Source organism: Diabrotica undecimpunctata, chromosome 6 (assembly GCF_040954645.1).
Source record: "Diabrotica undecimpunctata isolate CICGRU chromosome 6, icDiaUnde3, whole genome shotgun sequence".
Lineage (NCBI taxonomy): Eukaryota > Metazoa > Arthropoda > Insecta > Coleoptera > Chrysomelidae > Diabrotica > Diabrotica undecimpunctata.
The window spans coordinates 20,170,818-20,193,231 of record NC_092808.1 but is presented as its reverse complement, the minus strand read 5'-3'; the positions used below and the strand labels follow the sequence as shown (position 1 = coordinate 20,193,231).

The window sequence follows — 22,414 nt, the reverse complement described above, 5'->3', positions numbered from 1 at the left end:
TTTCTCCAGTGCTATCTATCAGTGTTTAAGACAGTTAGTTCTTCTATTAAATCTTTTGATATTTTTCTTGTCTAAGAAATCGTTGTATTTGTCTAGATCATCTGGCAATTTTTGGAGCATTACGTTCTCCAAACGTTCCTCGTGTGTGTACTCGAGTCATCGAATCAGTTTTGTTAACCATTTTATGGAAAACCACTTAGGACCACTTTCCAGTTTTAAGACAATCCAGACAGTTTTTTTTTTATTAAAACTTGAAGGAACAAATCGGACTTAGGACAGTACATCTATTGTTAACCAGTTTATCTATTGTTAGTATCATCTTATATCATATTGTACGCAGATACAGAAAGATGTCTACCTTTCCAGGTAGATATCTGCTCACCGAAAACATAAGCCAGAGGCAAGATACAAACCAAGCTGTACAGACGGGTCTAAAACTGCAGGTAGGTCAGGTGTGGAACATTTCTATTTCATTGGGAGAATATGCCTTTGTATTCCAGACAGAGATTTATATAATGTTGCATTATGCAAGAGAAATTAACCAGGAGGCTTTTCAAAAGAGCATCAATATATGCATTTATAGTCAGGCGTCTACGAGAGCTCTTGGAGAAGCCTAAGGTAGTAGCCTTAGGTTATTGTAGGAATATTAAAAAAACAATTTGATAGGTAGCATAACAGTATAACACTGATATGGGTGCCATCATGAAATGTATGGCAACAAAATAGCTAATGAAATAACACTAACAGGACTCAAGTACTGTGGAAAACAAGCAGCAACAAGTTCAGAATCATAACAGGCTTTCTTTTGCTGACGTTCCTATAGCGGCTGGACACAGGTCTTGGATCCACTATCCTTGCCCTTCAGTTTCCTAGTAGTGAGGTTTATAACGATTTATCGCTATTCAGTGTTGCCACTAGGCCTCTATTTTTATTAGACTCCCGTTTTGCTTGATAAACCCGGCAAGGCTCTAAAAATTGCTTTTTGTCACTACCTCTTTAAGGAATGTTTGGTGAGAGTTAAACCATTGCTGCCCCGCGTTACCAAAAACTGGACAGTCATCCACAACGTATTCGGCTGTCTCTTCTCTCTTCTCACATCTCGGATTCATTTCTAATTGGCTGGTCCCACAGATGTACCCAGTAAGAATGCACATGCATGGATGCATTTTGGTTCTTTTTTAGTGGTTTCCCACAATCTTGTAGAAGGTGCTTACCGGTACATTTAACACATCTTGGTTTCTTATTACAATATTTCTAGGTGTGACTATAGGCCTGGTATGTTTTGCACTGTGTTACCAGCCTTAAACTCCTTGGTGGTTAGATTTCAACTTTTGTGCTTTCATGTCAGTTAATCCAAAGATTTTGATAACATCTTCATCTTGTATGAACGTCAGGACGAACATATATAGAGATTTTTTAGTTCTCCACTTTAATTTATTATTAGCCTAAATAGCTTTCTATTCTCTTTTTTGTAGCTCTTTTACTATATCCTGTGGCTGACAGGTATGATGTAGTTTTTTAACCATTACTCTGATCTGTCTTTCTTGTTTACTTGCATGTGTATGACACGAAAGTTTATTCGTATTTAAACTCTCACTAAGTTATGCCAAAAGTCAGTATCTATCAAGTATACTAAAAGATAACGATATATACGTATGTGCCATACAGGAAAACCACTGTGTACCAGAACATAATCTCCGAAAAAGAGGAAAAATACCAGGCTACAAACTGCTACCTATCATCAAACATACGGCACAGCCACATACATAAAAACAAATATAGAAAACGCATCCCTTGTTAACACCTCCTCTGAAAACAACATACAAACCGTTGTTACAAAAGTCGGCAGCATCACTATCACCAACGTCTATAAACCTCCAGGCAAGCATTGGCCAACGCACGTTCTAGAAACGTATCCCCATCCAGCGGCATATGTAGGAGATTTCAATAGTCACCACAAGCAGTGGAAATATAGGGAGAATGACATAAATGGGGATGCCTTAGTAAAACGGACTGAAGATGAACATTTATATCTCATTTTTAATGCTAAAGACAAAGGCACATTTAAATCAGCCGCATGGAACAGGGAGTGCAACCCCGACCTATGTTTCGTATCAAGCGACTGTAACAGCGCCCCTCACCCAGCATTGTAGAGCTAGACATACAAATTCCCCTAATTAAGTCAATTCCAAGACCAAGATGGAACTTTTCACGAGCAGACTGGGGGAAGTTCGCTCCTGACCTTGATAAGTGCCTGGGCTGGATACCTCCTATCAGTAAGAGCTATGGTTGTTTTGTCGGGGCTGTGATAAGCACAGCCAAGAAGAGCATGCCTAGAGGTTATCGAAAAGAATATATCCCGGATGGTGTCAAAATAGTGATGTATTATACCAGAACTTTCTTGAAACTGGAGACCAAGAGGTCAGATGAACTTGTTCAAGTCGGAAAGCCTGGGTCCTAATAAGGAAACTTGGAGATGGTAAAAGGTTTCAACAACGGAAATTAGGTATAAACCCACACTTAGTGGCATCTCATATTGTTTCGACATCAAGAGCTATTAGAGATAAAGCTTACACACGAGACATAAAGAACCATTTAAAAACCTTGAAATCGCAATTAATCGAGATCGAACACTCTCGCCCTTTCACAATTGAAGATATCGTCCTTAAAGACGTTTCTCCAGGTAAAGCTCCAGGTTTCGACGGCATCCACCCCGAATTCAAACTCAATTGCGGGAAATACACAAAAACCTGGCTATCACATTTCTTCACAAACATAATTCAGGCCGGCAGATTCCCACGGGAATTCCAACATTGTCTATAATGTATAAACTACTCGAAAGATTAATTTTTAACAGAATAAGCACGACAATTCTCAAAACTATACCAACTGAGCAAGCAGGTTTTAGACCAAATCGAGGTTGCACAGACCAAGTGTTATCTGTGTACTTACATAGAAGCCGGCTTTTAAAGAAAACTTAAGAGTTCTGCTGCGTTCACAGATCTGCCAGCAGCTTTCGACACCGTCTGGCGAGAAGGAATGATTTATAAACTCTTGCACTATTTCTTGCAAATTCACCGCTAGATTAATAAAAAAATATGCTTACTGACAGAGTATTTAAAGTAACTATAGGATCCGAAGTAGGCACCCACAGAAAACTCAAAAATGGTCTGACATAAGGCTCAGTACTCTCACCACTGCTTTTTAGCCTTTACATCGCAGACATGCCGACAACAACAACAACAAGGTTTGGCTATGCTGATGACTGGGCTTTATTAAACCAAACAAAGTCACTAGAAGAAGCTGAAGAGATTCTTTCAAAAATGGAGACTTCGCCCCAATGCCTCCAAAACCAAAGTAACCTGCTTCCACCATACAACAATCTGGCCTCAAGAACCCTTAACGTTCACTTTGATAACACACGACTCAATTACAATAAACATCCAAAATATCTAGGCGTTAAGCTAGGACAGAACGTTAAGCTTTAGAGAACATTTAAGTACAGTTGCCGAGAAACTAAAAACCAGAAATAACATCATTCAGAAGCTCTGCGGCATAACTTGGGGACATCGGCATCCATACTCAGGTCTTCAGACTTAGCTCCTATTTGTTCCTTAGCTAAATACTGCGCGCCAATATGGATCAACAGTGCTCAAGTTAAAAAGATATATGTCCAGCTAAATAACACCATGAGAATGATTGCTGGAGCAATCAAATCTACACTAACACATTGACTACCGGTGCTGAGCGACATTCCACCACCACATCTTCGCCGACTCAATCTGCTTACCAAAGAATATAACAAGATCCTTAGCAACACGGCGCTGTCGATTCATAGCTATATCAGCATATATCAGCTATGTCGGCAGCTCAACCAAATACAGCCATACCTTGCATCACAGAGACACCCCCTGAATTTGACCTACCACGTAAGACCTGGTGCACACTTAACCACATCAGAACTGAACATGGTCGATATGCAGATATGTTGCACAAATGGGGCAAGTTACCATCACCGTCATGCTAGACGGCGAGGTCCAATCTATCAAGCACATAAAGAAGGAGTGCCACCAGCGAGCCTACGAGAGCAGTTCACAAGACTTCCTGTTTGCGACGATCGAGTCGATTAACTATATAAACAACCTCGACGTTTGCCTATGGACTGGGCATGATTTAAGTATTTTTTTATCGAGTCAATTTTAACCTTTATTGTAATGTTTATTGTAATATTGTAGATGTGTCGAAATACCATACGCTAAATAAATAAATATTATTTCACTGTTTATGACTTTCATAGTGAATTTAATACCAGCATCGACTAGAGTCTTACTTAAATTGGCAGCATTTACGAAACCTTCTACTATAACCGGTTTTCTGCTATTGATTTCTCTAGAAAGTGAGAAGGTAATGAAGTATCCATTTTACGCTTTTTGGTATTCCTTTTCTCTTCTCTTATTCACTTCATTTCATTTGCTAAATTTTCTTCGTCGGTCCAGAATTCAGATTTGTCTAATATTCCTTGGTTTTTTGTTTTATCGACACTTGCTGTTGATATTGTATCTTGTTGAGTATGTATTCTCAAGCTGTGCTAATCTTTGTTCCATTACGATAATTATTTGATTTAGCCTCTGAGTATTTATATTAAGTTTCTTAACATTATTTTCCAATTGAACCCATTCATTTTAATAATGCTTGTTCATTTTGCAAACATTGTGCATTATCTGAATATGAAAGTAACGCGTTATTTTCCTGGACTAATGTCGCCTCAATTGGCGTCTGAATAGGAAACATTTTAAAAATAATTGTTCCTATATTTTTGATAAAAATAGAAACTTACTAATTGACTTTCGCGTTTAACTAACTGGTTTCGCGATAACATAACGACTGTAAAATTGGATCGTTGGACGTCAATTGGGCGATAAATAATATCCTTAATTTAACTAGTTCTTGATAAGGAACGTTTCGGGCACAACCTTACCGTTCAGAAGTCAAGGGAATACTAAAGAAAATTTAAATAAAATACTTACAGCTTTAACACTTTGGTAAAGGCATAACACGTACTTCTGAAATAAAAAAGGTATATTATGTTTCACAAGTAATTGAATGATTATTGAATAATTGAATACCTAGACAATGAGTATATACCATGCGACCAATATAACGAAGGAGTGATAACTGAAATATTTAGGTAGCAGTCAAAGTCAAACTAAAGAAAAGGTTTAAAAAAAATTAATCAGCATATGATAAAGCAAAAAACTTTCCTGGTGAACAAAAACATTCAAAAACTTTGAACACTCTTTGAATACCGGAGGTAGTAGTCGTCGTGATGTCACGCATAGTCAATCTCCATATATTTATATATATGGACATTTCTATTAATAAGTGTATTGGTGTCTTGCAGGTTCCTTTGATCTGGTCAATCCATTTGAATCATTTCCCATTCCTTCTTTGTCTTCGATCTTCTATTTTCAAGGAAGCACAAGGACAAAATAAACAGAGCCCTACTAAAAAAGGAGCAAAAAAGAATTTAAATGTAAACTTACCTTGGATTTATCATCATCAGTGAATACTCCTGCCTTCAGCTTTCCAATTTCTTCTTCAGATATACCAACTCTCCTGTTACATGCGTCCTGTAAAACTTTGGCTAATTTTGCTCTCTCTCCTGTAGGCTAAAATTATATATATGTATATATATATATATATATATATATATATATATATATATATATATATATGTATATATACCTCTACTGCTGATGCAAAATGTGCTACTAGAGTAACAACAAAGAATAAATTGGCTAGCCTGAACATTTTGGAAATAATGTACATTGTTCGAATTGAGAATGTATTTTATATCTGTTAGTTTGTTAAAAAAAAACTGTTCATAGGCGGGGATCATTTCTAATAATTTACAGATAATATTTACATAGTAAAGTATTTTGTTGCTTTTGTTGCTTAACAACAACAATTAATAGTTTTAGTTTATTTTGTATTATATTATATATCTTCATCACACTGGAATGATAAGACTACCAAAGAGAATTGATTATGAAATAATACCTCAATCAACTATGGGAGCTTATCGTCTATGCTTCGCCTAGCTCAGTCTCTCAAGTCTGAATCCGTCTTGTCTTAAACTATGAATTAAATTATATTAGTCATCATTCATGTATACTTAAAGAATATGCATGCACAAGTGCTTCAGATTAAACTTGAACCATGTAATCGTCGGACGACGATAACGTATTGGCCGCTGCTGCAGAGGTTCTACTTCTTACAAGACAACGAAAAAACGTACAGGTTGGTGTAAGGGGTAGTTAAAGAAGAGAAAAACCTGTACACATACGAATCTGTTAAATGAATTGAAAGTGTACCCACGTGATTGGCATAATTATTTACGAATTGACGAAGAAACTTATTTGCTATTATTATCAGTTGTAACTGCTTTAATTCAAAAAGAAGATACTATTATGCGAGAAGCTATACGTCCTCACGAAAGACTAACGATAACCTTATGATTTCTTACAGGAAATTAACGAAACAGGAAGTAGTTACGAGAATATAAAATTTTCAACCAGAATCTTACCCCAAGTACTAGGCTACATCATTCCTGAGACGTATCGTGCACTATCTTAAGTGCTGAAAAATTATTTAAGGTTAAAAAAATAAAACAATCAAAATTGTTTGTAAAACTTTGTAAATTTGTAAAACTACAAATTAAGTAAAATTAGATATAAAAGAAGCAACGGAGGTGTTAGAATTCTCAGTGGAACCATCTTCACAGATGATCGTCTCAGCTGTAAACTACGATGGAGACGCACTATTCAGGGATAGGAACTCCACATGTTCGCTTGTAGCATTGCTGTAAATGTATGTTGACTAAACAGGGCTTTCACTAGAGGAACTAATACAATGAGGTCAAGGTGAGTTGATCAGTTTCAGCCATAAACAATGCTTCATTAATTATTTTCTCTGCGATTGATCGTTGTTACATTGTTCTGCTGACGTTCGTTTGATGGGAGGTCGCCCTGTAATACTACTCTTTGAAGTCGACGATTCCGGTTGTAATGGAGGAGGTGTAGAAGTTGTAGAGTTTGTTATTTGACGGAGCGGAGCCTCGGTTGACTGGGATTATTCTAAAACTTCCACGGCATTTGGTGCTTCACTTTTATTTACTGAATGCTCCGTTTCTTCTTCTAGTAATACCTTAAAAATAACTAACATCGTTTATTTTTTTTTTTTTTAGTTTCCTCAAACAATAGATGATTGGAAATTGATAGCGAATGCGTTGGAAATGAGGTGGAATTTTCCTCACTGCTTAGGTGGTTTGGACGGAAAACATGTTCAGATCATACCACCAGCAGGAAGCGCTTCATATTTCTACAATTACAAGAAGACACACAGTATGGTTCTACTGGCTATTGCTGACGCCAACTATATAAAACACAGTATTTTTTGACATGTTACATAAGAACCTGCTAATATTCCGCCTCCTTCTGACGTCGAACAGAGAAAACATCTGCGATACGTGTTTGTAGTAGACGATGATTTGCTTTAAGAACCCTCATGTTAAAACAGATTAAAACAGACTAATTACAGATTAAATAGAACTCATCGTATTATTGAAAATACATTTGGGATTCTGGCAGCCCGTTTTCGTTTCTTTCACACAGCCATCAATTTAAAGGTAACAAATATTGAGTCGGTAGTGATGGCAAATTGTTCATTACGTAACTTTTTGATGTCAAGATTAGGCTATGTCTATGCTCCACATGAATGTTTTGATCCCAAAAGTACCGAAGATGGTTTAGTCGCCAGTGGATTGAATTGACAACGCAAAATTCAAATTTACAAGCTTTACAACGAATTCATCCTTGTAATGTGCCAGTATCAGCCAAATATATACGAAACGAATTTATTAAATACTTTGGAAGTGAAGGAAAAGTATCTTGACATACCGATTTTATTAATTAAATGAACATGTAGGGAAAAATATTTTAATTTTTTCAAATACGAAATAATATCCTTTGTTAATAATATACAAAATATACAAATATTTCATACTTAACGGCATTTTGTTTCAAGTTTGAGGACGAATGTCTGGGAATATCTTGGTCTCCCAAAAACTGGAACATACCAAAGTACCATAAACTGGAAGTATATATTTCGTCGGTGCCGGCTCCAGACTTTATCGAAGTGTCTATTTTTTTTCCTTCCTGTAATTAATTCGGAAGGCGTTAATTTTTTTAACAACTGCATCAAGATCTGCGTTTAGGTCAATTTCCTAATTTCCAATTTTTGTATCAGTTTTTTTTATGCCGTCTCTCTTTTTCCCCTATCGTGGTACTCTTTGCTTTTTACTGACCACATACATGGCGCCTGTTCGTAAATCAAAATAAATTCTTCGGGACATTCTCGATGTCCATTTTTTATGCGACTCAACCAAATTCGTATTGCACCAGTCTAGCGGAAACAACAATATCGTCCGTCTACACGAATGATCAAAACTCAACTGTTTCAAACTTGTACAAGTCTGTCACATACACGCTCAATTACACTTGCGCAATTCTGACATGCACAAGCAAAAATTGCAAAATCTCCGCAAGTCTCATGTCGCTTGTACAGTTAACATACTTGTGCAAGTATTGCCCAACACACGTTTCAGTATACTTGTGCAATAAACTTGTGCATATAGACTGTTTAAGTGTACACTAATATGTTATGTTTAGATTTGTGCAATTGTACTTTCTAGACATAAGCTTGTATTCAAAAGAACTTTCTAGACATAAGCTTCTAAAGTCGTCAAAGAATCATAGCAATGAAACTATCATTAGAAATTTCAAAATTATCGATTTGAGTTATCCGAAAAACCGCAACAGCAAACTCAATCGAAAAATAACCTTTCCCATCGACCATAAATCAACTCAGGTAATTTTATCAAGAAAAGGAAAGTTATATGACACTGACTATGAGAAAATCATGCGTGGAGTGAGGCAAGGCTGTATTTTGTCTCCTATAATCTTCAATCTGTACTCTGAAAGAATATTTATCGAAACTTTGCACGAAACTGAAAAAGGTATTCTACTAAATGGTTACCGGCTAAACAAAATCAGATATGCAGATTACACCATAATATTTGCGGACAACTTAGAAGACCTACCTACAAGTTCTTATGAACAAAATCACGTATTACAGTCAACAATATGGACCTTATATAAATGTTAAGAAGACAAAGCTTATGATAATTAGCAAGAAAAGGATAACAGAACGTCAACTCTACGTCAACCAATCCCGTGTAGAAATAGTGACGCACTACAACTACCTCGGCACCATAATAAATGAAGAATGGACCAACAACCAGGAGATTAGAGCACGCTTCGGAAAAGCTAGATCCACCATCAATCGGATGGGGGCCTTCTTCAAAAGTCCCAACCTCTCTCTTGATACAAAAGTAAGAATGTTGCGATGTTACGTCCTCTCTGTCCTTTTTTATGGTGTTGAATCCTGGACCTTGAACGAAGATATGTGCAGAAAACTGGAAGCATTTGGGATGTGGCTATATCGAAGAATACTTAAGATCCCGTGGACTGACCGAGTCACAAATGAGGAGGTCCTCAGAAGAATGAATAAGAACCGAGAGGTACTGACCACCATAAAATCTCGAAAGTTACAGTTCTTCGGACATATTATGCGAAATGAATCCAGATATGCTCTCCTTCAAGCCATCCTGCAAGAAAACATATTTGGAAAACGAGGTCCAGGAAGAAGAAGAACATCTTAGTTAAAGAACCTCAGAATCTGGTTCAATGCAACATCTTTGCAGCTTTTCCGCGCTGCTGCAGATAAGATAAAGATTGCCATAATGATCGCCAACATTCGTAACGAATAGGCACATCAAGAAGAAAGAACCCCTCGTATACCATTTAGAACCTTCAAATATCTGTATAGGATTTTTACGTAAAATCAATGATTTTTCCCCAGATAGACTGGTGTATATTCTCGATCTCATCAAATGGTGATTTGATCCACAGATAGCTCCTCTATATGCTCTTGTTTATACACACTTATTAATGCTAGTCATATAATCTAAGTAGAAAATTACATATATTTTAAATTTTATTAATAAAATAATATCTTTACAAAAATTTTACCAATATCGTCAGCGTAAAAATCATTCCGAGGCAGGAATTCCAGGTATCTTACAAAATAAGATGATGCTAAAAAATAAAAGAGAATATCAAAAAATATTTTCAGTTCAGGAAGAAAAATTTAATGTTAATATTTTTTACAATATTTTTAATACTTACCATAGGACTCGTAGTGAAGACACATTTTTGCATATTATATAGCTTATCTACCAATTCGGAATCTAAAACAAAATTTAATTTTAGTTTATATTGTAACGAATAGAGCAGCAAATGATAAAAATAAATATATCCTGGTAGACATGGAATATTTTAGGAAATGGATTGAGACCTATGCGTTACCAAATCAAAAGGTGCTACCATTGCAGAGGTACTTATTTAAGAATTCTTTAGCCGATTTGGTGTTCCCTTGGAGATCCACTCCGACCAAGAGCGAAACTTTCAGTCAACCCTCTTCCAAAACGTTTGTAAATTGATTGGTGTCAATAAGACCAGAACGACACCTCCGGCATCCTCAATCAGATGGAATGGTCGAGAGGATGAACCGAACGATGGGTAAACATCTGTCCAAAGTTGTATCCGAACATCAAAAATATTGAGACCAGCACATTCATTTATTCTTAATGGCCTACCGCTCGGCCGTGAATGAAACTACAGGCCAGACTCCAACCTGCCTGATGTTGGGTCGTGAAGTTCGTTTGATCTGCGACCTAGAGTTTGGCTGCAGACCTACCGAAGAACGTTGTAAGCGAAGAATATGTCGACCGCCTGAAGTTAAGAATGAACAACATTTATGAGCTTGCCTAACAACACATCCAGTTAGCTAGTGGCAGAATAAAAGATCAATATGATTCTTGATGCAAAAATAAAAGCTATGAAGTAGGTGATCTTGTTTGGCTTTATAATCCACATCGTCGTCGAGTCTTGTCTCCTAAATTACAAAGACAATGGGAAGGTCCGTATGAAATTAAAAAGAGAATAAATGACGTAATATACCGAATTAAGAAGTTGCCGAAAGGTAAACCAAAAGCAGTTCACATAAATCGTCTTGCACCTTTTGCTGGCTCAAATAAAACAGAAGGAGCACGAACCCTTCCACATGAAATCAAAGATGACCGGCGACCAAGCTTTAATGAATTTATGTCAAATTAGCAGAAAGAAAGAGTGCTAGATTCGGCGTGAGCACAGAAGTTCAGCAGAATCTTTTTAGTGTTCCGCATAACGTCTCTCTAGCCCACTGCGTTACCAAAGATCTTAAGATGACTAAAGGAATCTCGTCCGTATTCTATTTATATATATCTAAGAAATTCGGTCGTTTTGACGAGTTAAAAAATCTAGCATTTTTTTTTTAAGTGCATTTTTAAAGTGTCTTCTAACTCTGATTTAATAATTTCTGAACCGTCAGTACAATTTTGGTAGGATTCGGTAATATTATTTTAATATTGTCATCTTCAAATAACTCTGATCAACTCTGATATATACAGTTGCCAGTCTCTTCTAATTTCGTTCTCATTTACTATAATTTTGTTGATATTGTCAACTAGTACAGAGGAATCTCGGTTTTTAAATATGTTGCTTCTTTCATTTACTTTTTTTGCACATTAAAAAAGTCGTACCTAGATATCACATCCTCCATTTCTTCCAACTTTCTCTCATCGATTGGCTAATTTTATCTCACTTTTAATTCTTCTCTGTAGGTGTCTATATTCTGTTTCATTCGATATTATAATTCGTTGTAATTTCATCCATTTCAACATGTCTTTTATCCTCCATTTATTTTTCTTGATTAAATCTCTTCTATAATCATTATTTGTAGAGATTTTGTTAACTAGGTTTTTAAATTCATTCCAAGTTCCTCTGGATCTTCTAGTTGTTCTCCGATGTTCTTTATTCTATTTTAAATTATTTTTTAATGTTATCTTTTATGCTTATATCGTCAAAATTAATTATATTGGTTTTTGTCGTTGGGTTCGTTTTAATCCTTGTATAATATCTGCCACAAGGGGTTGCTGATCCAATCCAGTATCTGCTCCTAGAAATGTAGTGACTTTTTGACGGCATTTTGGAAGCGCTCGATTACAAATATATAATCTATTTGGTTTCTTGAAGACCCAGGATTGCTGTCATCATAAATGGGGCTTTCTAGTATATAATCGTCGCTTGGGTAGTTTATACTAGGTATTTGGGATGACGTTTTAATGTTACTTATATACCTACACCATTTTTGAGATGCGGCTCTTCTGTGCTGTTACCGGAATAATATAATACACTACCTTCTCTTTTACATGTCTCTGACTCTGGCCATCTCAATTCGCTGATTTCCAGTATATCTATTTTCATTCTTTTCATTTCTTGAATTGCATTGTCAATTTTTATTGTTTTAATTTTTATATCAAAACAAACTGATCATTTTACATTAGGGAAATACATAAAAAAAATAAATAAGACAGTTAAATATAAATATAAAATAATTATTAGAAAGCTTACCCTTCTGCTTATCAAAGCATCCCTTGAGGACTCCTACTGCGGTAGGTTTTAATGCTGCTGGGGCTATCTGTTTAATTGTGTCTAAATCCAACTCCCCATCGTCTTTAAGCTAAAATAATCGCATAATAAAAAGACAAAAGATACGCTATTAAATTAAAAGAAATAGGTTAAAATAAGACAAAAAGTAGTATCTATATAAGCATATCACAGAATATCAAACCATGAACTCATTTTTTTGCTATAACACCATTTTCAATCACAATTCCTCAATGTCTTTTCAAATGAGTTTTGCCTAAGAAATGTGTGTCGTTATCCAGTACTATATATTAGTGTTTAATCACTAGTTTTTCTATTAAATCATTTCGTGTTTTCTTTGTCTAAGTTGTCTTTTCTTTCTCTAAGAAGAAGTATTGGACGACCGCGCAATAGATGGAATGACAACCTTCCATAGAGGTATTAATCCACCAATGAACAAGCAGAATTGCCTATAAAGAGAAAGAAGAAGAAGAAAAAAAAGAAGAAGTTGTCTTTGTATTTGACTGGATCATCTGACCATTCTTAGACTCTCCAAACGACTATGAAACTACTTATTGACTATCATAAATTTCGTTAAACGCTCTATGGAAGATGATCAGTAGGAAGACCACGAAAACGATGGAATAACTTACTGGCGACACATTGAAAAACAGACAGAGTCATGTCTATATAAAAAGAAGAAGAAAAGAGAAGACTCTATGGAAAACCCTTTTAAGTTTAGGGCAATCCAGATAGTTTCTTTGATTTAAACTGGAAGGAAAAAAGAAGATTTAACAGAGTGCCATATATTGTTAAAAATTATTATCTCTAGTACCATTTACTTATATCATAAATGAAATTAGGGATACCGTACCGGATGATGACTTCTGACCATATTGTACGAAAAGACAGGAAAATGTCTATCTTTCCAAGTAGACATGCCCGTCTTCTTCTTTATATGCTTTTCCCTATTTGAAATCAATTTACCTTATTTTTAATTCATATTTTTACCTATTTTACCATACCAATTTAGTCATGTTAAAATAATAACTTGTATTGTTTCGTCGTAATAAAGAAAATATAGATAAAATACTTACAATGTTAATACTTTTGTAGAGGCATAACAGGTAATTCTGAAATAAAAAAAATGGTTTATTTTTCAACTATATTTGAATAGTTCTTGAATGACTTCCGATCTGCGTACTGGTAAAGAAAGCTATCTCTTGGAGTATTAGAAGTAGTTTTGAACTTTAAGAGTTGATAAGAGCGGAAAGCGAATTTGGGTTTATGAGGTCGGGGAAACTGGTCTTGCTGGGATACGCAGAAGGCGTAGAGGATACTGGAGATGAATTGGGGAATAAACCAAAACCCACGAAGATTTGCAGCGCTGAAGATGAAGATGATGATAGATAATATAAAAAAGAGTATCGAAATATTTGTATTTGCAAGATAAAAAAATATGTTTCTTATATGATTTAATATAAATAACCAATATGTTAAATAAAATATTAAATAAACAGACATTGAATTGCTAATTTATTTTATACATACAGGTCATCTCCGAGTAAAGATAACATGAGATAGACGTGTTCTAGGAGATGAAAAGAAAAAAGTAAATAAGTTAGTTCTAGCAAATATAAAAGACCTTCGTTTCAATGGTTTTATATCAGCTTTTTTATATCAGCACCCAAAAGATCGTTCAAAAACTGGACATCAGCATCGCAAGAGCTAGGAGAACAATAAAAACAAGGCTCTACTACAAGAGGAGTAAAAAGACTTTAGTAAACTTATTTCCTGAAAATATTTACTGATTTGTTAACTTACCTTGGATTTATCGTCATTGGTGAACACTCCTGCTCTCAGTTTTCCAATTTCTTCTTCAGAAATATCAACTTTACTGCTACAAGCGACATGTAAAACTCTGCCCAATTTGGCGAGCTCTCCTGTTGGCTAAAACAAACCATAATATATATATATATATATATATATATATATATATATATATATATATATATATATATATATATATATATATATGTGTGTACATCTATGTACACACATATGTAATAAAATAAACACAGCTTACCTCGCCTGCGGATGCAAAGTGAGCTACTAGAGCAACGACAAAGAATAAATTAACTAGTCTGAACATTTTGGAAATAATGTTAATTGTTAGAATTGCGATTTATTTTATATCTATTTAATTGTTAAAAAAACTCTTCATAGGCGGCGATCAATTTTTTTCTCGTAAAAAATTACTGATTGAAAATAGGTAAGTATTTGATCTTTCTTTGTATATACCTACTTTTTGTTCATATTAAAATCCAAAAGATATTTTTGTATAACAAAAATAATGAAAATTAAATGTTCAATTTGGGGTTTTAAGTTCATCTATGTCTTTTTCAACATCGTTGTTCCACCTAGTTTTCGGCCTACCTTTCTAATATTTTTCTAATGACTTTTGTTTCCACCACTTGGAGCATGATTTGCTCGGAGTTGTTTATCATTTATGTTTTATATATATATATATATATATATATATATATATATATATATATATATATATATATATATATATATATATATATATATATATATATATATATATATAACTGTCTTGTATATTCTTGTATATTCCAGAAATACGACTACGCATTGAAAAAGCCAGAGCCGCCTTATATAAACTAAAGAAAATTCTTATTAATAGAGATATTACATTAAACATTAAAACTAGATTAATAAGCTGCTACATATTCTCCACATTGCTGTATGGCATGAAGAGCTGGACTCTTAAAGCAACACTAATGAAAAAACTTGAGGCCTTTGAGATGTGGATTTACTGGTGAATATTGCTGATCCACCAGTAAATAAAATAGTTTTACACCGAATGAAAAAGATTACAGAAAGAACAAACACAACAAAACTTCAAGAGTTACAATATTTTGGTCATGTAATGAGACACCCAGAGAATTATAACCGTCTGCAACTTATAATAAAGGGGAAGATCGCTGGAAGAAGCGATCCAGGCCGAGGAAGAACATCCTGGCTCCGAAATCTCCAAAAATGGTATCAAGAGACATCCTCTAATATGTTTCGAATTGCCGTAAACAATTCGTAATTCTTCTAATTAACATGTTTTTTTTGTGATTATTATCAAATATTATCCTCGTATGTATTCTCATTTTGTCCGTTCCATATATTTGGTCTTTGTTTCATTTATATATATATATATATATATATATATATATATATATATATACATATATATATACATATATCTTTGTTGCTTCTGATTTTTTTGTTATTTCGTTTAGTTCTTGCTTACTTCTAGATATCAGTACTATGTCAAATGCGAATGCTAGGTATTGGTGTTTTTGTTAAATAAGTCATCTCCCGTTGATTTCGGCTTTTATGACTATAACTTCGCGAAATATACCAAATAACAGTAACGCCAGTGGGTCCCCTTGTCGCACCCCTTACTGACTTTAAATTTATTTCTTTCCTTTCCGTGTATTTCGACAATATTTCTCTGTTTGTCGTAGTGTCAATTTATTTATGTCATCATTATTACATTGATATTCTCCAATTTCTTTATCTATTTTTTAAGGTATTTTATTTTTATATATACTACAAGTATTTTATATATGCAACATTTATTAGCACTCTTCCCCTGTGGTTGTGGCCTAAACTTTTATCGTCTTTTTGAACTGTACATAGTCCAAGTGTCGCTTCGATTCATTTTTTCGATACATGTTTTAGTTCCCATGTTTCTTTTAGCAACTTTTGCAATGGCTCAATTAGTATTGGTCCTCCATGTTTAAACATTTCAACTGCTACTTCGTTTATTCCTAAGCTCTTATTGTTTTGTAGTTTCTCTACTGTTTTTTTTTTTACTTTAGGCGGTACACAGACAATAACAAGCTTTTCACCTGTTCGTTTCTGATCGGTAGTTTCGTCGGTTCTTGTTCTTTCATTCGTCATAAAACCATTTTTATATTCGTCTTTTATATTGCTATTATTGACTTTATATTTTATATTACGTATCATCTATAATTACATATAATAAAATAAAGCCATTTTAAAATTCTCTTCACTTGCAATTTTAAACTGTGAAGATTTTTCCATACCAAGAACCATTTTCTTAAATTCCTCAACCAAGGCATCCTCTAATCCTCCTCCTAATCCTAATCAATAATATTTGGTCTGAACCTGGAGATTTACTGGTTTTCATCGATCTTATTGCATGAACGAAACTAGCAAATACCAAAACTGTTGTAAAAATAGATGAAAGGATACTGGGAGTATTCCGAGTTAAGATTAGAGTGAGAGAGATTGGACTCCTTTCTGCTACATTTTTTAACTTAAACTAGAATGATGAGACGAAATAGGAATAACTAAGGTGGCACATTATTTAATAGACTACAATACACTACTAATAGACTACAACTCTGTACAACAGATCTTCAAATTCCTATCACGTGCATAAGCGTGTTTATGTTTTGTTGCAGCTTGTCTCGAAAACGGATAATGTTTTTATTAATGTGGTGTTTCATTAATAATTGGAAATACTTTAACTGTAGATTCTTGGGCTTAAAATATTCAAGTTTAAGTAAAATGTAGCTCCTTACTGAGTTACAGGGTGTTTTAATTAATAATTTAAAAACTATTTGCACCCAGTACTCCATTTACTATGCAAATAAAATTTGAATCGCTATTTAAAAACATTCTGGACGATAATAAAAAAATCAACATTCTAATTTTATTGAAAAAGTCTTTTTACGGGAATACATTTACACATAGAGGAGTATTTAACTGGAAAAACAACCAAGGTTGGGATATTGAAAATCCCCATCCACTTCTCGAGAGTCACATTTTCAACATGAATAATTTAAGATTAATGTATGGTGAGGTATATTTGCAGATAGTTTGTTGGGTCCTTATGAATTACCAGACTTACAAACTACACTTTTCGACGATCTAGAAGATTTGCCACTTAATAAAAGAAGAGATATGTGGTTCATGCAGGATGGAGCTCCACCTCATTGTCCTTTCTTCTTCTGAACGTGCCCCATCCCTAAGAACATTGGCAATCATCATGGCCCATTTGACTCTATCTGTAGCCGTTCTGAAAAGTTCAATTGACGTTTTCCCACTCCATTGTCTCAGATTCTTCAGCCAGACATGCGTCTTCTCCCCTGTCCTCTTTTGCCTTCCACCTTCCCTTGTATGACCAGCCGCATCAATTCGTATTTCTCGTTTCTTAGTATGTAACCAAAGTAGCTCATTTTTCTTTTCTTTATAGTGTTGAGTATTTCTTTATCTTTTTTCATTCTTCGTAGCGTTTCCGCATTTGTTATGTGTTGTGTCCAAGATATTTTTCAGATTCTTCGATAACACCACATTTCAAAATGAGTTTTTTCTCTGTCGCCTTTGTAATTGTCCAGGCCTCAACTCCATACAACAGGACAGAGAACACATAGCATCTCAATACTCTAGTTCTAATTTCGATGTTGAGTTTTCCATTGCATAATATTGCTTTCATCTTATTAAAAGCACTTCTAGCTATCTCAATACGCCGTTTTATTTCCATACTTCTATCCCCCCATTCTTCATTTAGTTCGCAACATAAGTACTGATATCTGTGCACCCTGCCTAAAAGTTTTCCTTTAGTTTAAACACTGTCTTCCTCAATCTTGTGCTTGCTTACCACCATGATTTTTGTTTTATTTGTATTCAGTGCCATTCCATACTCTTCACAGTATTGGGTAATGCGATCAACCAAGATCTGTAGTCCTTCTCTGCTGTCCTCAAGGAGTATTGTGTCATCTGCGTATCTAAGATTATTCAGAAGTGCTCCGTTAATAAATGTGCCTTCATTTACGTTTTCTAATTCCTCTTTAAACAATTATTCTGAATACATATTAAAAAGTAAAGGGAAAAGCATACATCATTGTCTTACTCCACGATTTATAGGTATTTCTTTCGATTTTTGTTGGTCTATTCGTATTATGGTCTATTCGTATTATGGTCAATTCGTATTGCCCTTTAATAGTACGAAACTATCTAAATCAGCAATTTCCTCATCGTTGTATTGGTAGAGGTGGTGAAGTTTCGTAGCCGTCTAGAACATGATGTAATCACTTGGATTTTTATATCTGGGGGTATATGAAATCACTGGTACACTCATAAGAATTAAATACATGTTAATCACTATGGTAACAAATATTCCGCTAATTTTATTACCAATTAGTCAAATATATTTTTTAAAGTTAGAAAATCGTTTAATGAAAGCACTCATAAGCTTTTTGAAGGTAAATGGGCTTCACATTGCATATTTGTTATAAGAGGTTTAGTTAAAATGGGTTTTTTGATATTTTCGTGTTATTAAAATTTTCCTTTTATTTAGATTATAACAAATAATTCTTTTTAGAAGCACAGTTTGTTTTTAAATGTTGAATGCAGCGATTTATTTCAAGAAATTTCAATAAATAACCCAAATGACCCAAATCACCGACATAATTAATACATTAATCAAAATAATAACTGTGCGACATCACTTCATTTAATTTCAAATATCTCGAAAAATATTGACTTTATCGTTCCGAATGATAAGCATATTATTTACATAAAATGTATTGGAAAGCCTAAAAATTGCGGTAAAATAGCAAATCTGCCAGTGGCATATAATTTGGGATTATACGACACTAGCCTTTCACTTTCGCCTGTCGTACGCCTCTGGTCGAAGCCAGAAACGTTTATTTAACATAATTTAGTTCATTAAGTACCTTTACTTCCTGCCAAGTATGACAAGGATATGTCAAATAGTTTTAAAGTACTGGGTACAAATAGTTTTTAAATTTTTAAATTAAACACCCTTTAACTCAGTAAGGAGCCACATTTTCTTTAAGTTATTTGGATTAAATCTTAATATTTTGATCTCAGGAATCTACAGTTGAAATATTTCCAATTATTAATAAAACACTCTGTACATAAAAATGGAGAAGAAATTAAGAAAAAGGAGAAGGTATCCCAGACGACTGGTTATGTTCTAACTATAAATAAATAACGGTCCAGTGCGATGGGGAGGTTGTACGGTCGAATATTGAGGAACAGGGTAGAATTAGAATGCGATAATATAGAAGAGCAAAAAAGATCATGCATAGACAACAGATTTGGTCTTCAACGAGTTATCGAGAAAACCTACCAACACACTGGTTACTTCTTGATCTAGAGAAACTTTACTAGACACATTGTCCTTGAAGAATCTCTTTTTCTGTTTATTTTGTACAAAAATAATCAAAGAAAAAATTTTACTAAAATTAAAATAAAAAATACTCGTTAAATTTTGGAAAATATTTGTCTGTTGCGTTTTTTTTTTTTTGCTCCTGATTGTATGTCAGTATTTTTAATTGATCAATGATATTCCTAAGTTATTTATTTTGGTAAATAAAATAATATTTTTACTCCCCAGGTGTACCTTTACCAAAAATAGCCTAAGGCAACAAAACATTTTTTAACAATTTAAACATGCAAGGTTATCGCTACGTAAAATTAGGAGTTTTTTTTAACAGTTTGCATACGGAAGTTGTTTAATGTTACTAAGAAGAGATTGTTTCTTATTCTTCAAAAATAAATAAATAAAAAATAGTATTCGATGAGGTATGATCTTCTGAATGATGAATTGCTTAAAGAATTATAAAAAAAAATTATGTAATCTGATTATTACTAGTCATCATGACGTTAATTGATGGTTTTGTTTGGAACAGTTTGCTTTTTAATAAGGAAGAAATCATTGCCTAAATATCTTAACAATACTTCTAATATAGGAAACAAAAATACTTCTGTAATAACAGTTAAATTAATAGAAAAATTACGTTATAGATTTTCTTGTTCTTTTGATGCCTATTCGTTTTGAATATTGGCGATCATTCATGCGATAATTATTTTATTAACTGATGCTTTAAATCAGTGGTTCCCAACGGGGGCGGTACCGCCCACCGGTGGGCGTTGAAGAGAGATAAGGGGGCTTTTTGGGTCCAAGGAAAATTTGGGGGGCGTTGAGGAACAGATATTGCTTATTTAACTGATTTATACGATAAATTTAATGAAACAAACCTACAGCTACAAGGTGATAATTTGAATTTGATCAAAGCAAAAGGAACTATTTCCTCGTTCGTGTCAAAACTTAATTTGTATGGGCAAAATTTGAGTCGGAGACAATTTCATCCGTTTCAAAATCTTTCCTCTGTGGAGACAAATGATGAAGACATTCTGGTATATTGCCAGCACTTGGAAGCACTTCAAGAAGATTTTAGGAATAGATTTCAGGATATCCTTGGTCTGATTATTCCAGATTGGGTGCTAGAACCGTTCTCAAGTTTAGAAACAGCAGAATTATCACTACAGGAGGAATTGATAGAATTGTCAACAAATGAAGAGTTAAAAGTGAAATTTAAAAATGGATATCAAGAATTTTGGCTGCAATGTCAAATTTCAGTATTATATCCAGCTTTATGGGCTGCATCAAAGAAGTTTTTCATTGCCTTTCCTTCATCGTATTTAGCCGAAAGAGGATTTAGCATAGTCAGCAATTTATTAACAAAGAAGAGAAATAGACTATCCATAGTGGAGCGCGGTGATTTAAGATTGCTGATGACAAGTATGGAACCAAATATTGACAGATTACTATCATTACATCAAGCTCAGCCTTCTCATTAAAAATGTTATATTATTATTATATTGTTTTTTATGATATGTATTTAAGTTAAAGTTTGATCAATACATGAATACTGTATTTTTGAATAAAACATTTTTTTTAAATTTGTTGTTGCTTGGATTAGTTAAGGGGCCCTCGAATCATATTTAAGGTAGCCTTTGACCCAAAAAAGGTAAAACCATTGTGAATGAAAGTGCGTTACTAATTTTAAGAATGGAAGAGTTTTTTAAGGGGGGCGTTAAGTATTTTGTTTTTGGAAAAATGGGCGGTAGGCCGAAAAAGGTTGGGAACCGCTGCTTTAAATAGATTAGTTATTATTGTGGACAGTGGCGGATCCAGAAATTTTTTTTCGGAGGGGGTCATGGATCTTGAGGATAATTTTGATATAGGATTTAGACTTTGGCACCTTTCAGTGGCTGATGCCCAGAAATATTTGTCGGGGGAGGGGGGTCAGGGGTCTTGAGGGTAATTTGATATAAGATTTAGATTTTTGCACCTTAACGATTGATATGATTTGTGCCTCATGTAAGGTAACCATTTTCTCATTAATTATTAAAAGCGATATATTAAACCAATGAGAAGTCGTTAAAACCCAAATACCCTACGGGTGCAAAGAAGGGTACAACATTAAGAGGTCTTAAACTTAAACCAAAAAAAAATAATTTTAACCCACGTACTCTGTGACAGTAAAATCAAGTGTACAAGACCATTAAACCAAAGGAAAATTAATAAATACTGAAAAATCAAGGACTGTCAATTTAAACTAGGTATTTTAAAGACAATTAATTTAAACCCACCTATCCTATGACTACAAAATCAAGAATAAACCAAGGATAAATAAGTATAAACCAAAGTTAAGTAATTTAAATGCAATAACTTAATGTAAGTGTAAACATTATTGAATTTATTAAACATTCCTAATAAACTCTATCTTATCTTTGGATATCCGATGTAAATTTGTAAAAACATTCATTTATTCCTTATTGCTATACGGAGTGGAAACATAGACTCTCGGAATTACAATAAATACAGAAAATACAATAAATATTGT

General features: G+C 34.0%; 3 protein-coding genes across 3 annotated transcripts in view; 1 reads left to right on the top strand and 2 right to left on the bottom strand.

The window, feature by feature from the left end:
- Positions 1–5,830, bottom strand: part of LOC140444777 (pheromone-binding protein-related protein 6-like) — an 11,516-nt gene extending 5,686 nt beyond the window's left edge. Inside the window, exons 1-3 of the mRNA XM_072536538.1 lie at positions 5,746–5,830; positions 5,544–5,669; positions 5,028–5,063 (exon numbers count right to left, since the gene is read on the bottom strand). Of these exons, the coding sequence (XP_072392639.1) occupies positions 5,028–5,063; positions 5,544–5,669; positions 5,746–5,829 (246 nt within the window). The 5' untranslated portion in view covers position 5,830. The remainder of the gene's footprint in view (positions 1–5,027; positions 5,064–5,543; positions 5,670–5,745) is intronic.
- Positions 5,831–10,103: 4,273 nt separating this feature from the next.
- On the bottom strand, positions 10,104–14,817 carry LOC140443268 (general odorant-binding protein 83a-like). Its single transcript, XM_072534415.1, has 6 exons — positions 14,734–14,817; positions 14,472–14,597; positions 13,745–13,780; positions 12,633–12,741; positions 10,308–10,369; positions 10,104–10,217 (listed from the first exon to the last, which is right to left on the bottom strand). The coding sequence occupies exons 1-6, from the start codon at positions 14,797–14,799 to the stop codon at positions 10,200–10,202; spliced, it is 417 nt and encodes a 138-aa protein (XP_072390516.1). The 5' UTR covers positions 14,800–14,817; the 3' UTR covers positions 10,104–10,199.
- A 2,709-nt stretch (positions 14,818–17,526) lies between these two features.
- Positions 17,527–21,365, top strand: LOC140444247 (protein FAM200A-like). The gene is made up of 2 exons (XM_072535993.1): positions 17,527–17,551; positions 20,716–21,365. The coding sequence occupies exons 1-2, from the start codon at positions 17,527–17,529 to the stop codon at positions 21,363–21,365; spliced, it is 675 nt and encodes a 224-aa protein (XP_072392094.1).
- The last annotated feature ends 1,049 nt before the right edge of the window (positions 21,366–22,414 follow it).

Bases quoted from the DNA above. Each gene is read 5' to 3' on its own strand.
- LOC140444247 (XM_072535993.1), top strand. From the start codon at position 17,527: ATGAATAATTTAAGATTAATGTATG. The intron at 17,552-20,715 runs GTGAGGTATATT...GTTGAGGAACAG, and splicing joins TAATTTAAGATTAATGTATG to ATATTGCTTATTTAACTGAT.
- LOC140443268 (XM_072534415.1), bottom strand. From the start codon at position 14,799: ATGTTCAGACTAGTTAATTTATTCTTTGTCGTTGCTCTAGTAGCTCAC. The intron at 14,598-14,733 runs GTAAGCTGTGTT...GGTTTGTTTTAG, and splicing joins ACTTTGCATCCGCAGGCGAG to CCAACAGGAGAGCTCGCCAA. The intron at 10,370-12,632 runs GTAAGCTTTCTA...ATTTTGTTTTAG, and splicing joins ATGCTTTGATAAGCAGAAGG to ATTCCGAATTGGTAGATAAG.